This window comes from Amblyomma mixtum, chromosome 2, assembly GCF_055824585.1.
Source record: "Amblyomma mixtum isolate Tamu chromosome 2, ASM5582458v1, whole genome shotgun sequence".
NCBI classification, from domain to species: Eukaryota; Metazoa; Arthropoda; class Arachnida; order Ixodida; family Ixodidae; genus Amblyomma; species Amblyomma mixtum.
In genome coordinates, this window is record NC_143013.1 from 193,028,898 (window position 1) to 193,044,264 (window position 15,367).

The window sequence follows — 15,367 nt, forward strand, 5'->3', positions numbered from 1 at the left end:
ACGACGTTGGGGTAGACTGCGTCTTGCTCGAACTCCTCCCTCGTAAAAGGGGCGACCAAAGCCTCTTAATTCTTAACCTTTATAGCCCTCCAAGAGACAGAAGACGCAACTTCACCACCCTTCTTTCCCTGGTCAACAGGCTTGCGCACCATTCTGGTCGCCTCATTGTAGGAGATTTCAATGCCCACCACCCCGCTTGGGGTTACCGCACCGCCAACCGAAAGGGTAACACACTGTGGTTGCGAGCACAGGAACTGGGCTTCACCCTTGTTACTGACCCTCACACTCCCACCCGCGTAGGAAACAGCGTTTCTGTTGACACTTCACCTGATCTGACATTCTGCAAAAACGTACGGTTCGATCAGTGGCTGAACGCTGGGAATACCCTCGACAGCGACCACTATCTCCTCGCGACCACCCTCAGCATATCCCCGTTCCGCCGGAGAGGTCGCCCGACCCTAATCACGGATTGGGACAAGTTTCGTTCCCTACGCGCTCAGAACGCCCCTACCCGGATTAATAACCTGGACGAGTGGATCTCCAAACTGCAGGCAGATGTCTCTGCTACTGCTCAAGAATCACCTATCACGGCTGATCAATCCAATACAGACAGCCGTCTCCTCCACCTATGGCAGGCCCGCGAAAGCCTTCAAAACCGTTGGAAAAAACAGCGCCACAATAGAACGCTTCGGCATAGAGTAGCTCAGATAGACAAACAGATTGACGCGCACACTATCGCACTGGCTACCCAGCAATGGGGTCAAGTTTGTGAGAACATGCGTGGACAGCTTGGGCTAACTCGCACCTGGCACCTTCTCCGTTACCTTTTCGACCCAGACGGTTGCAAAACATCCAAACGAGACACCATTTCCCGCATAGTCCATCAACACCCCGGCTCAGACCAGGATCTTCTCGATGAACTTCGTGTACGCTATCTCAATACTACTTCCCCGGACCCTCTCCCCCCCTACATGGGCGGTGCCAACCCTGCCCTCGATCAGGAGATTTCGGAAGCTGAGGTAAGATTCGCTCTCACTCAGCTCCGTCCTAACTCTGCCCCGGGACCGGACGGCATTTCCAACAAAACTCTCCGTAATTTAGATGACCCGTCCATTGAGGCCCTCACTGCCTTTATGAATGATTGCTGGAGAGAGGGTAAAATCCCCGCAGCATGGAAACATGCACGCGTGACTTTCATACCGAAGCCAGGCAAACAACTAGCTCTCGATAACCTCCGCCCCATCTCCCTCACTTCCTGTGCTGGGAAACTGATGGAGCACGTCATTCTCAACCGTCTCAATAATTACGTTGAAGATAACCATCTCCTACCTCGCACCATGTTTGGCTTCCGCTCAAATCTCTCTACGCAAGACATTATGATCCAGCTCTCACGAGAGATACTGTGCCCCTCTACCAGAGCGGGCACAAAGGCTATTCTAGGGCTTGATTTAACTAAAGCATTTGACAGCGTCTCGCACAGAGCTATTCTCACTAACCTCTCCCTGTTAAATCCTGGTCACCGTACCTACGAGTATATACGTACTTTCCTCTCTGGTCGTACAGCTGAACTTAGCTTTGGCTCTCTCCTCTCAGACCCTATAAACCTCGGTAGCAATGGCACCCCCCAGGGATCCGTTCTCTCCCCATTTCTTTTCAATGTCGCCTTGCTCACGCTACCTTCTAAATTAGACGCTATCCCCCGGCTATCCCATACCTTATACGCAGACGACATTACCCTCTGGGTTTCAACAGGCAACGAGGCTGAGGTCGAATCCGCACTTCAACAACCGGTCGATGCCATTGAGCGCCATGTAGCCGCAGCCGACCTCTCGTGCTCCGCTCAGAAATCCGAGCTGCTGCTCATCCGAGGTCAACCCGGCCTCCACGGCCATCCTCCCATCTGCATTACTGCTAGTGGTCAGCCCATACGCGAAGTATCCACCATTAGGGTATTGGGGCTCCTCATCCAGAGCAATCGGAAAAACACCGACACTCTAGCTAAACTTACAATCTCTGTATCGCAGACCATTCGTCTAATTCGTCGCATTGCTAATAAACATAGAGGCATGCGAGAGGCTGACCTCCGACGTCTCGTTCAGGCGTTTGTTATCAGTAGCCTCACATATACCCTCCCTTACCTCTACCTTAGCTGCCAGGAACAGGACCGCGTTGACTGTCTTATTCGACAGGCTTACAAGGCGGCTCTTCATCTCCCCCACCGGACCCCCACGTATAAACTACTGGCATTAGGGGTCTACAACACTGTGACGGAGCTCTCGGAAGCTCATCTCACTTCTCAGTACGAGCGTCTCACTCACACCTCCACGGGACGTCACATACTCGACAAGCTTGGAATATGCTTCGAAACAACCGCACCCGACAGGGTCCAGCTTCCACATCATATCCACAGTAACCTTATCGTTACCCCTCTTCCTAAAAATATGCACCCAGAGTATCATGTCGCTCGCCGCAAGCACAGGGCTAAGTCTCTGCACAAAAAATATTTAACAGATCAGACAGCAGTCTATATCGACGCCGCTGAATATCCCGACCGCGAAGCTTTTTCGCTCGCGGTTGTAAACTACTGTGGACGGCCGCTAGTTGCGTGCTCCATTCCCGTCAGATTGCCTGAAGAGGCCGAGGAGGCGGCCATAGCCTTGGCGATGGTCTCCACCTCTGCAGAAACCATCTTCAGAGACTCTGAATCGGCGATTCGTAGTTTCGCCAAAGGCCGGGTCTCCCCTGTCACCCTCTCTCTCCTCCACTCCACCAAACTTCAACTCCGCCCGATCCAATTGATCTGGGTCCCTGCGCACTCAACGCATCCAGGCAACGAGGCGGCCCACAATTATGCCCGAGGATTCGTCGACCGGGTTGTGGTGTCGCCCGTCCTGCGGACGGCGGGAGATCGTATGGTCACATTTCATGACATAACCATGCACTACCGCTTAGGTAGACTTCTATATCCCCCCGCACATAGTTCTCTCACCAAACCCCAAGAAGTTGCGTGGAGGCAACTCCAAACGAACACCTTCCCCAACCCCGCGATATATGCCCGCATATACCCTGGGGTCTACTCCCCTTCCTGCCAAATGTGTGGCCAACATGCCACTCTCTCCCACATACTCTGGGCTTGCCCTCGGGACTACCCCCCTAGAGGCTTGCAGCTCTCGAATCCAGACCAGTGGGAGGCCGCATTGCTCAGCTCCGACTCGGACACACAGATCCGGGTTGTGACAAGAGCCCTAGAAGTCGCCGAATGCCACGGGCTCATGGCCACTTGATGGGGCTATAACCCCACACCGTCAGATACATCTGTCGACGAAAATAAAGTTTATCCTCCTCCTCCTACACGAAATCAGCCCCACTTCACCGGGAGCGTTCCGTTTTTAAACCTGCTGTCTCCGCCCTTGGCGGGTACAGAAACCAATCAAATACTGGGGAAAGGATGCCAGCCAATCAAACACCGAAGGCTCCTTATACAATAAAAATGGAGGAGGAGGAGGATAAACTTTATTTTCGTCGACAAATGTATCTGACGCTGTGGGGTTACAGCCTCATCAAGTGGCCATGAGCCCGTGGCGTTCGGCGACTTCTAGGGCTCTTGTCGCAACCCGGATCTGTGTGTCCGAGTCGGGACTGAGCAATGCGGCCTCCCACTGGTCTGGATTCGAGAGCTGCAAGCCTCGAGGAGGGGAATGCCGAGGGCAAGCCCAGAGTATGTGGGTTAGAGTGGCATGTTGGCCACACAGTTGACAGGAAGGGGAGTAGACCCCAGGGTATATGCGGGCATATATCGTGGGGTTGGGGAAAGTCTTCGTTTGGAGTTGCCTCCACGCAACTGCTTGGGGTTTGGTGAGAGAACTATGTGCGGGGGGATATAGAAGTCTACCTAAGCGGTAGTGCATGGTTATGTCATAAAATGTAACCATACGACCTCTCGCCGTCCGCAGGACGGGCGACACCACATCCCGGTCGACGAATCCTCGGGCATAATTGTGGGCCGCCTCGTTCCCTGGATGCGATGAGTGCGCAGGGACGCAGACCAATTGGATCGGGCGGAGTTGAAGTTTGGTCGAGTGGAGGAGAGAGAGGGTGACAGGGGAGACCCGGCCTTTGGCGAAATTACGAATCGCGGATTTAGAGTCGCTGAAGATGGTTTCTGCAGAGGTGGAGACCATCGCCAAGGCTATGGCCGCCTCCTCGGCCTCTTCAGGCGATCTGACGATAATGGAGCACGCAACTAGCGGCCGTCCACAGTAGATTACAACCGCAAGCGAAAAAGCTTCGCGGTCGGGGTATTCGGCGGCGTCGACATAGACTGCTGTCCGATCGGTTAAATACTTTTTGTGCAGATACTTAGCCCTGTGCTTGCGGCGAGCGACATGATACTCTGGGTGCATATTTTTAGGAAGAGGGGTAACGATAAGGTTACTGTGGATATGGTGTGGAAGCTGGACCCTCTCGGGTGCGGTTGTTTCGAAGCGTATTCCAAGCTTGTCGAGTATGTGACGTCCCGTGGAGGTGTGAGTGAGACGCTCGTACTGAGAAGTGAGATGAGCTTCCGAGAGCTCCGTCACAATGTTGTAGACCCCTAATGGGAGTAGTTTATACGTGGGGGTCCGGTGGGGGAGATGAAGAGCCGCCTTGTATGCCTGTCGAACAAGGCAGTCAACGCGGTCCTGTTCCTGGCAGCTAAGATAGAGGTAAGGGAGGGTATATGTGAGGCGACTGATAACAAACGCCTGAAAAAGACGTCGGAGGTCGGCCTCTCGCATGCCTCTATGTTTATTAGCAATGCGACGAATTAGACGAATGGTCTGCGTTACAGAGACTAAGTTTAGCTAGAGTGTCGCTGGTTTTCCGATTGCTCTGGATGAGGAGCCCCAATACCCTAATGTTGCATACTTCGCGTATGGGCTGACCACTAGCAGTAATGCAGATGGGAGGATGGCCGTGGAGGCCGGGTTGACCTCGGATGAGCAGCAGCTCGGACCTCTGAGGGGAGCACGAGAGGTCGGCTGCGGCTACATGGCGCTCAATGACATCGACCGCTTGTTGAAGTGCGGATTCGACCTCAGCATCGTTGCCTGTTGAAACCCAGAGGGTAATGTCGTCTGCGTATAAGGTATGGGATAGCCGGGGGATAGCGTCTAATTTAGAAGGTAGCGTGAGCAAGGCGACATTGAAAAGAAATGGGGAGAGAACGGATCCCTGGAGGCTACCATTGCTACCGAGGTTTATAGGGTCTGAGAGGAGAGAGCCAAAGCTAAGTTCAGCTGTACGACCAGAGAGGAAAGTACGTATATACTCGTAGGTACGGTGACCAGGATTTAATAGGGAGAGGTTAGTGAGAATAGCTCCGTGCGAGACGCTGTCAAATGCTTTAGTTAAATCAAGCCCTAGAATAGCCTTTGTGCCCGCTCTGGTAGAGGGGCACAGTATCTCTCGTGAGAGCTGGAGCATAATGTCTTGCGTAGAGAGATTTGAGCGGAAGCCAATCATGGTGTGAGGTAGGAGATGGTTATCTTCAACGAAATTATTGAGATGGTTGAGAATGACGTGCTCCATCAGTTTCCCAGCACAGGAAGTGAGGGAGATGGGGCGGAGGTTTTCGAGAGCTAGTTGTTTGCCTGGCTTCGGTACGAAAGTCACGCGTGCATGTTTCCATGCTGCCGGGATTTTACCCTCTCTCCAACAATCATTCATAAAGGCAGTGAGGACCTCAATGGACGGGTCATCTAAATTACGGAGAGTTTTGTTGGAAATGCCGTCCGGTCCCGGGGCAGAGTTAGGACGGAGCTGAGTGAGAGCGAATCTTATCTCAGCTTCCGAAATCTCCTGATCGAGGGCAGGGTTAGCACCGCCCATGTAGAAGGGGAGAGGGTCCGCGGAAGTAGTACTGAGATAGCGTACACGAAGTTCATCGAGAAGATCCTGGTCTGAGCTGGGGTGTTGATGAACAATGGGGGAAATGCTGTCTCTTTGAGATGTTTTGCAACCGTCTGGGTCTAAAAGGCAACGGAGAAGGTGCCAGGTGCGAGTTAGCCCGAGCTGTCCACGCATGTTGTCACAAACTTGACCCTATTGCTGGGTAGTCAGTGCGATAGTGTGCGCCTCAATCTGTTAGTCTATCTGAGCTACTCTACGCCGAAGCGTTCTATTGTGGCGCTGTTTTTTCCAACGGTTTTTGCAGGCTTTCGCGGGCCTGCCATAGGTGGAGGAGACGACTGTCTGTATTGGATTGATCAGCCGTGCTAGGTGATTCTTGAGTAGTAGCAGAGACGTCTGCCTGAAGTTTGGAGATCCACTGGTCCAGGTTATTAATCCGGGTAGGGGCGTTGTGAGCACGTAGGGAACGAAACTTGTCCCAATCCGTGATAGGGTCGGGCGACCTCTCCGGCGGAACGGGGACATGCTGAGGGTGGTCGCGAGGAGATAGTGGTCGCTATCGAGGGTATTCCCAGTGTTCAGCCACTGATCGAACCGTACGTTTTTTCAGAATGTCAGATCAGGTGAAGTGTCGACAGAAACGCTGATTCCTACGCGGGTGGGAGTGTGAGGGTCAGTAACAAGGGTGAAGCCCAGTACCTGTGCTCGCAACCACAGAGTGTTACCCTTTCGGTTGGCGGTGCGGTAACCCCAAGCGGGATGGTGGGCATTGAAATCTCCTACAATGAGGAGACCGGAATGGTGCGCGAGCCTGTTGACCCGGGAAAGAAGGGTGGTGAAGCGCGTCTTCTGTCTTTTGGAGGGCCATAAAGGTTAAGAATGAAGAGGCTTTGGTCGCCCCTTTTACGAGGGAGGAGTTCGAGCAAGACGCAGTCCACCCCAGCGTCGTCTAAGGAGTGTTGCACGGCCGTCAGGTTGCGTTGAACTAAAATAGCGTTGTCGGAAGTGGTGGCATCTAGGGGGTAGTATGGTTTATAGCCAGGTAGTTTCACTGGGCCATGAGTTTCCTGAAGGGCGATGATATCAGGGGGGATGTCGGAATTTTAGACATACTGCTGTAGGTTGCCTGGCTTGCGGCGAAACCCCCTGCAGTTCCATTGCCACACATTAAGTAGGTGGCGGGGCGCCATGGTGAAGTGTGGGTGAAGCTAAGATGGGTTGGGTGTTGGGAGCATGCGGCAAGCGACCGTATGGTTTACCGCGCGTCGTGTGGAGGGCGGCCGTTGCGTCTCCCCTAGATTCAAGGCCTGTGACGCGTGTTTGGATCTGTTGCATGAGGGTGTTAAGTTGCTGTTGGATTTTCTGCTGCACTTGTTGTTGGAACTGGATCATTTGCTGTTGGATTTGATAGGAGAAATCAGCAAATTTCGCTTAGAGCTTAGCATCAATTTTAGCCTCTAATTTTTCCTCTAGGCGAGCCTCAAATTCCTCGAGGTCGGCAAAATTAACGTAGCGTTCTGAGCGGGAGGTAGCTTTCCGCTTAGAGGGAGGTCTAAAGGTAGTATCTTTGGTTTGCGGGAGAGTAGATGGGGGCGCCTGAGGTGAGATGGTAGGAACAGGTTGAAGTGGTAGAGTGGCATTTGTTTGAGGTGGTGGATCCGGTGCAAAGGGTGGACGCTTTAAAGAAGCGTTTTCTTGTTGGAGTCTATGATTGCTAGCTTTAAGGGCTGTTATCTCGTCGCGCAGGGCTTGCAGCTCTGAATCACGAGACTGAGATTGCTGAGAGTGAGAAGCCGCAGCTGCCCAGCTCTCCTGGGTTTTCGTGGAGGGCTCTCGGTGAGGAGACGACTTGGAGGCCAGGGGTGGGAAGGACTGGAAGCGATTCCGGCTGGAGCGCCGGTAAGAGGAGGAGGAGCGGTTAGAATCCATTTTGGCCGAGGTGTTTCCAGACCTTTGGCGACGGGTCCGGGATCGGGAACGATGGGAGGTGGAGGCACTGTCTGAGTCAGCTTGTAGCTGGCGTTTCAGTACGGCAGCAGGCACTTTGTAGCGGCTTTTAGACTTGGAGGAACCAGTCTGGTGAGGACCAGAACAAACTATACAAGTGGGGGTGCATTCATGGGTTTCGTCAGGGTCGCAAACTCCGCAGTGAGGACACTTGGAGAGCTTGGGAGACGGGCAAACGTCTTCTCGGTGTCCCGTTTTGCGACAGTTAAGGCAGACTTCCACTTTGTTCTTGAAGATGTAGCAGCGCACAGCACTTCCTGCGTAGGAGACTTGGCGGGGGACCTTTGTACCTGCGAAAGTGATTACAATAGATTGGGTCTTGGCCAAACGGCGGGCGTAGAGAATGCAGTGTTCTGGATTCTCGGGTATCAAGTACTCCATGATTTCCTCATGGGTCTCATCCACGTATTGGTGGTGAATGATACCTCGGACGTATGCGCCTGGTGGGGCCAAATAGGTGGCAACTGGGTAGCTTGTCGGACCCAGGATGATTTCCTGTAGCTTCGTGTAAGTGATGGCGCGGTCCCGGTTCGGGGTGCTAAAGGTGAGGGTGTTGTGAACGAAATTCACCCGAAGGTGGTCCTCTGCGGTATCGGAGTAAGTCAAACGAAGGTTTGAGGTGATTGCTCTGCGAAGAGCGTTCTCGCCCCAGGCACGCAGATTGAGGTCCCCGCGAGGGCGAATGATGACTTTAAAGTCTTCAATAGGGAGACGTGGCAGTGACGGTGCACCTCGAGGTAGCTTACGTGACGTGGAGGGAGGTAGCTGCTGGGACGCGGTATGCTGGGCGGACGCGGAAGGCGTCTCCGTCAGCGGTGGCTTGGGAGCGCGTTTCGATGAAGAAGCGGTGGAGCCGCGTTCGTAGCAGCGGGCTACGTAGGTCCAGTCCGTGGGTATATAATCTTGAGGGGCTAGATCCTCCCCCTCCACGGTGACGACGTCCATGCTTGGCGAAGCACTGGGCCCGGCTGCGAAGCAGAGCCTATCGCCAGCGGTGGTAGGCTTAGCGAGGCTGGCGCTGGGCTCGGTGGAAACAAGTGTCCATGCAGGTCACAAAAACGGAGTGCTGGTCCCGAAATTGGGCTGGGCAGGTGCCGAGCACCTTCGTGAACTTCGGGAGACACAATAAAAGTCGGCGGAAGGTCAAAAGTCTGTCAAAATAGGAGAAATGGCCGGAGCCCATACGCACACGCGTCTGCACACCAGGCCAGGAACGCCGGCTCCTCAATAAAAATGGAAAGCTGTCGCTGAGGGGTCCAGCGTCAAGCGGCAACAAACACGAGAACGAGCGTTCTGGCGACGGCGCCGCCAGCAACACCAGAGCAGCCACCGACGCGCGTCGCGCCGTGCGTCCGCGGTGCGTCCGTCGTGCGTCCGCGGTTCCATGCACTGTGCTGGAGGCTGGGTGGCACCGCAGAAAGTTCAGCGAACTTAACACTCCCTAAATTATTTTTCTCAGCGAACTGTAGTAATAACTCCTCTCTGCTATTCCTAGAATATCTTGCATAGTCACCCGCAGCCTGTCTGATGTCAAGCTAGCTTTTTGCCTAGCTTGGCACTGAGGTAGGTCATCAGTGCAGTGTACATTGGTTTTACTTCACTCATTGACGATTCTGCGCCTTTATAGAAGCTTCCGAAGATCTGGTGATTCTGGGTGAGTATAAGCCTTTAACACCTTTAGATTGTTTCTCTTATTAAGCTTAGGTACGTACAATAACTGCCCGCCTTTCGTCGAGGTATGGGGACACGTTTCCGGAAAAAAATTAATAGCAACTAAAAACAGAAAATTGTTCTCTGTCCTAATTTGGATCCCGGTTTTATGTTTCTGAAAATGTCAAAACAAATGAAAAGAAATTTCTTTTCAAAAAAACTTCTGTATATACATCCGACACCAGCAGTCACGCTCATTTAGTTCATCGCCAGTCAGACTGTTTGCTGTTATACGCATGAAGACAGGAGCAGTGCAAGAAACTAAAATAATTAAGATATCATCGGCTTTCATTGTCTAATAGGAATATCACAAAAAATAACATTTTTCTTATATGCATCTTTTCAGAGAAAGCGTGAAAGCAAAATAAAGTGACCGCTTTAATTTATTGTGGTTTATTGGACAGCTAGATATATAATAAATAGGTGTACAAAGCTTCAATAATCAATCTCTTACAGTTATGAAATCAGGATTTCTCGCATAGGAAGGAATGGGGAAAAAGGAGTTTCGAGAAAAACAAGAAAGAAGAGTTGGAATGACAGCAAATGCTATAAATCAATGTCCAAGATAGTTAAACTCTACCAATAATCGTAGCACAGCTCCTTCTTAGTCTTGCGTTTTCTTTATTTTGCTCGTGCGGCAGTTCACGTTCTTAGGCAGTTTTTTTACGGCATCGTTAGATCGAAAATTTGCAGGGGATACTTAAGAGCCCAATTAAGAACATGTCACGATACCCTAATGTTTTGATTAATGACCATATATGCAGAATTGGTCATTCAAAACTTTATACCCATAGATCCCTCGGAGTTTTACACCACTGCTCGCGCAGTGGTGGAGCGGCTAAGCGATGCTCCATTGCCCTGAGATGGCAGATGCCGTGGGCCTTGTGCGCCCCAGGTTGCCCTTCTTGAGCGACAAATTAATTTAGCTGCCACTTGCCACTGCGGTCAGTTTGCTCACGGTCCGGCGGGGAAGTTGTGCTGACGCCTCAGGGTTACACCACCAAGGTGTCTCGTCTGGCTGCTTCTCCGGGGATTTTCGCTCAGAATGCCGAGGAAGATTACTTCGGATTTTCTGCGGAACGGGAGCCTTAACGCTATGGGGTTAAAAATAAAATTGCTAGATACGCTGGTTGGTCACCTGCCAGGCAAGCTTTGTGTCCGTGCGAACCAGGTTTTATCCAAATGTGTTTTAAAACGGCTAGCGTACATCTCCGGAACATAAGAGTAGCGCAGGTTCAGCTTAAGTTAAGAACAACGCAGCGAGCTATGGAAAGGAAAATGATAGGTTTAACGTTAAGAGATCGGAAGAGGGCGGAGTGGGTGAGGGAACAAACGCGGGTTAATGACATCTTAGTTGAAATCAAGAAGAAGAAATGGGCTTGGGCAGGGCATGTAGTGCGAAGGCAAGATAACCGCTGGTCCTTAAGGGTAACGGAGTGGATTCCAAGAGAAAGCAAACGTAGCAGGGTCGGCAGAAAGTTAGGTGGGCGGATGAGATTAAGAAGTTTGCGGGGATACAGTGGCGGCAACTGACAAAGGACAGGGTTAATTGGAGAGACATGGGAGAGGCCTTTGCCCTGCAGTGGGTGTAGTCAGGCTGATGATGATGATGATGATGATCGCAAAACCAGGACGACGGACAAAAGTGGCGCGAACACACACCAACCACGCAGGCGCTAACTTGTCACTGACGAAGAAAGCCAAAACCACCATAGTGAAGGGAACCTGAGCGAAAGTAGCGCATGCGCTGACCTAAGAGAAAAAATAAATCGAAAAAACATGTGATAAAATTGAGAGATCACGGATGTTTTGAACCCAGGAAGGCCACCTCTCGTTTAGACAACAAAATGGACGGTGCACTAACACAGTTATCTTGTAAAACAGCAATCTGTGCAGCTTCCACAGTTTCGCGAGTTAGCTTAGAGTCTACTCTTAGCAACGACTGAGCATTTGTCCCAAAAAAGCACGCACTTGCAATCTTTGCAATGCAGAGCTAGATCACTGCCGGTATATGTCTTCATGTTGTCATTATGCTCCCGAAGCCTACCAGATTGTCCAATATACTGCTTGCCACACGAGAGAAGAATATTGTACACAATGCCCTCAGTACATTTAAAAAATCATTTCTTGTGGCGGATGGTACAATGCTGCTTTTCGGAGCGATGCGCGGAGGGCAGGGATCTTTTTGCATCACACACTGAGTTTCTCTGGAGCTGAAAACACCCCGCGAACGTTTGCCTTTTTTGTACATCTCTGCCTAATAGTTCAAATGACGCACGCCATGATCGAAGCCAAATGTATTCCAATCATCTTGCGTGGCTTTTGTGGGCGTTTTACTCAGTAAATAGATATAAAATAGGCATAGATGGTATGTTATGTGAATTGTAAGGCTAAACACAAATATTAACAAGACAAATAACTGATAATGAAAGGTAACGTTTTTATTTAGCTGGAAAACTTTCAGTTTTGGTTTCGCGAGATAAGCAGAGGGCTATCACTTAGCCGGCATCTTTGTAACGGTGCTAACTAGAAACAAAACTTTTTAGTAGAATGTTCAGGAATGATTCGCAATTTCAATGAAGTAAAACCTGGAAATTGAATTTTATCAAAAATCTGGCCTTTTTAAAGCGGACTCATAGTTTAACACTATAAAGTTTTTATATGTTGCCAGCTATATATATCCTGATTGAAAAGGAGTCCCGCAACTACTTCTCAACGGTCCGCTGACCTACGATAGCACAGAAGAGCTAACAGTTTAGCCCAATATCTGCCTCATCTGCCTGCCTAAAATGACTAATCACTACGACATGACATTTTATACTACCTAGTTCTTTGAAAATACTCCTAGAACAGCCGCATTGGAGGAGGTTTTGGACTTAAACGCAGTGAGGTTCATTTTGAAATGGCGGCGTGTCCGGAGCCTGAGATCTTAGCACCCTTCGCTGTGGGACAGGTCTGACCACCGCTTTGGTCAGTTGCTGCGCAGTAAATGGAGGCTAAGGCAGAGGGTTAATTGGAGTATTCATATAGGAGACTGTGGTCTAGTACTGCACCAGGGGGGTCAAATACTGTTCTGGTGAGTGAGTGTGTGGTCGGTTCTGGTCACTGCGATCAGGATGCATACATGGAATGGTTATGCAATTCCATCGAAGCGCGAGTTTCATTCTGTCCGGTGGAGAGCTTCGTGGCACCATAATTCAAACGCGGGTCGTCTTGAATGCGAGGCGAATGTTCGGCCTCTACGGCTTCACTGCACTTCCCCGCAGGAGTATCGCCTGCAGTGCCACCAGGAACCCATTGGTTTTCTGATGGGAGCAAGCTTTCACCCAGCCAGGTGCACGGCATCTTCCAAACCCGCCATGTGGGGTAAAGCCCGTTTTTTATCTGGACGAGAGGCCCGCAGGGATGTACATTCAAGTATATCCTCATAGGTTGAAGAGCAGAAAGCACATATGTGCGTTTAGCAGCGGCCATCTAAGGTGAAACCCTTGGAAGGTCTTTACGATATTCAAATCTACAAGGTCCATCCCATAAGGACTGTCAGTTTTCGTTTTTGCTTTTCAGTGTATTGTTTCTTAACAAGTCTGTTGAAGTGCAGTAATAAGGAAAAAAGTGAGGTGGCAATCTCGTACAGCGTCTTCCTTGGATTTAGAGGGGCTGGTATGACTCCCCTGGGCCGTCCGGCTTTAAAGCAATAGCGTTAATGGCCCCGCTATGCAGAAAATTCGCTATCAGCGTTGTCAGCATCGGCGTTCTGATAGACAGATGGTGTGGCCCAGGCAGCCACTACCGCAAAAACAATGTAGGTGGGAAATCTAGGTCACGTTACTCAGTGTGGTCATCACAAACTACTCATCAGGTTACGAGCCAACCAACCACCCTGTCAAGTGGCTGGTGGCGAGAGGCTGCTCTTCCCGAGCAACGTGGATCGCAAAAGACCCCCACTAGCAGCACCTGCCATCTCTGGGCAGTGGTGCATCCCTCAACCACCGCAATATTGCGGAAGGAGTGCTATGAGGACTCCCCGAGACCTATGAGTGTAAAGATGAGAATGACCACTTCTGCATACGTGGACATTTACTCATTAACGCGATCACGCCATACCCTCCTTAAGGGGGAGCAAAAGTCTCCCCTTCATTTTTCTAATGGGTTCAGGATTACCCGGTATGGTTCCCAGCACATCGGGGGAATAATGCTTGGAAGGGGACCATTGGTCAATCTCACGCCGCCCCCGCCCCGTGTCTTCTTGCGGTCAGCAGGGTCAGCAGGGTAGTGCCAAGGTCAGCAGGGTAGTGCCGTTAACGGGTTACGGGGGCCAAAGTGGCGCGAATTTCCCCACCCTGGAGCCATAAAAGCTCAAAAAACCAGCGTCGACTCTATCGCCATGGTCCTCTTTCCCCAGACATGGCCGAGATCAAAGATTGTGCGTGTCTCTGCGTGCGTCAGTCCAGCCCGCACGCGCCTGGGTGCTCGGTGTCGAATGAACCAAAACATTTGCTCCTCCTAACATATGGTCCTACGGGGCTTAAGGAAAAGCAACGGCAAGGCAGATCACCTAACCTGGTGCTCCGCGAATGACAACTTAATATATTAAATGAAGGAAGAAGCTTGAGTCTACTAGTTCCGTGCAATATGCAATATGCTCTTCACTCCTCTGTGAGCAAGAAAGAATATTTTTCGGAGAACCGTATTTCGCCTTACATGTTTAGTCGGTGATTGGGGCAATCCGTCTAATAAATCATGTCTGCTAAGTATCTGCTAGCAACTGCACCCTATTCAGAGGCTTTAGGACTTTCTTCGGTCATGCTTTTACACCAACAGCAGTATACGGTACGTGTATTCGACGAAATCATGTCATCTTCCAGTGGTCCACTCTATCCTTCTTGTGTTCCTTGTCCTGTGGTGCACGGACGGTCGCTCGTGACGTACGGCTACGTACACCACTACACCACACCCGCACCCTACACCCGAAACAAGTGCCAGCCACACTCACCCGCCCGTGTCTTATGGCGTCCGCTAGGACCACGGCCGGGGCGAGCAGCAAGGGGTCGGTCGTGGGAGGGAGTCGCTGGCGGCGGCGTCCTATGTTGGCCACGAACAGGAGAAACTCGAAAAAGCGGTCCAGCAGGCGCACCAGGAGTTCTCCTGCAAGTGAACGCACTCTCCCCAGAATGGCGGCCATCTCAACTCGCTGTGGGTGAGAGCGGTGGAAGTTGCTGACGCGGAACGGAAGCCTGCCAGAATGTCCTGTTTCAGGCCTGCATCAGGTTGCACGAACTGAAAACCTGAACGGGTACTCGAGTAGAAGACTGCGCCGAAGACTATGTTAAACCGCAGAACTCCCCTCGTCCAAAACAGCAGTTGGCACCACCCAGTGAAGTGCTCGATCGAAAGGCGGTACTGAGCGCGAGATAGAATCGGAGCGAGCGGGTTGCCAAGGCCGCTGTCTCGGCCTGGTATTGCGCAGCGATGTTCGTGGCGTGGCGAGAGAAGCATGCGCTAGCGTTTAGCAGCCCAGTTGTCAGCGCTTTTGCAGCACGCAGCTGCGCTTGTTCCAAGGTAGATGTACTATGGTAGCGCAGGCTGCATAGAAGCCCATGCGTTCAAAACATGGAGGAAAGAAGGAAAAGAGGAGAGGCTGCTACGTCACATTTTTTGAAGCCGGAAGCGAGGGCTCCGCCATGACACTTGGCCGTTTTCTCAGCCAATGGCATGCGAGTGCCGCGAAGATCAACGCGAGCGGCGCGAGCAGACGATT

General features: G+C 51.4%; 1 protein-coding gene across 1 annotated transcript in view; it reads right to left on the reverse strand.

The window, feature by feature from the left end:
* LOC149361947 (fatty-acid amide hydrolase 2-B-like) overlaps positions 1 to 14,805 on the reverse strand; it is a 50,955-nt gene extending 36,150 nt beyond the window's left edge. Inside the window, exon 1 of the mRNA XM_089568190.1 lies at positions 14,603 to 14,805. Coding sequence (XP_089424316.1) covers positions 14,603 to 14,791 — 189 coding nt within the window. The 5' untranslated portion in view covers positions 14,792 to 14,805. The remainder of the gene's footprint in view (positions 1 to 14,602) is intronic.
* Positions 14,806 to 15,367: the final 562 nt, after the last annotated feature.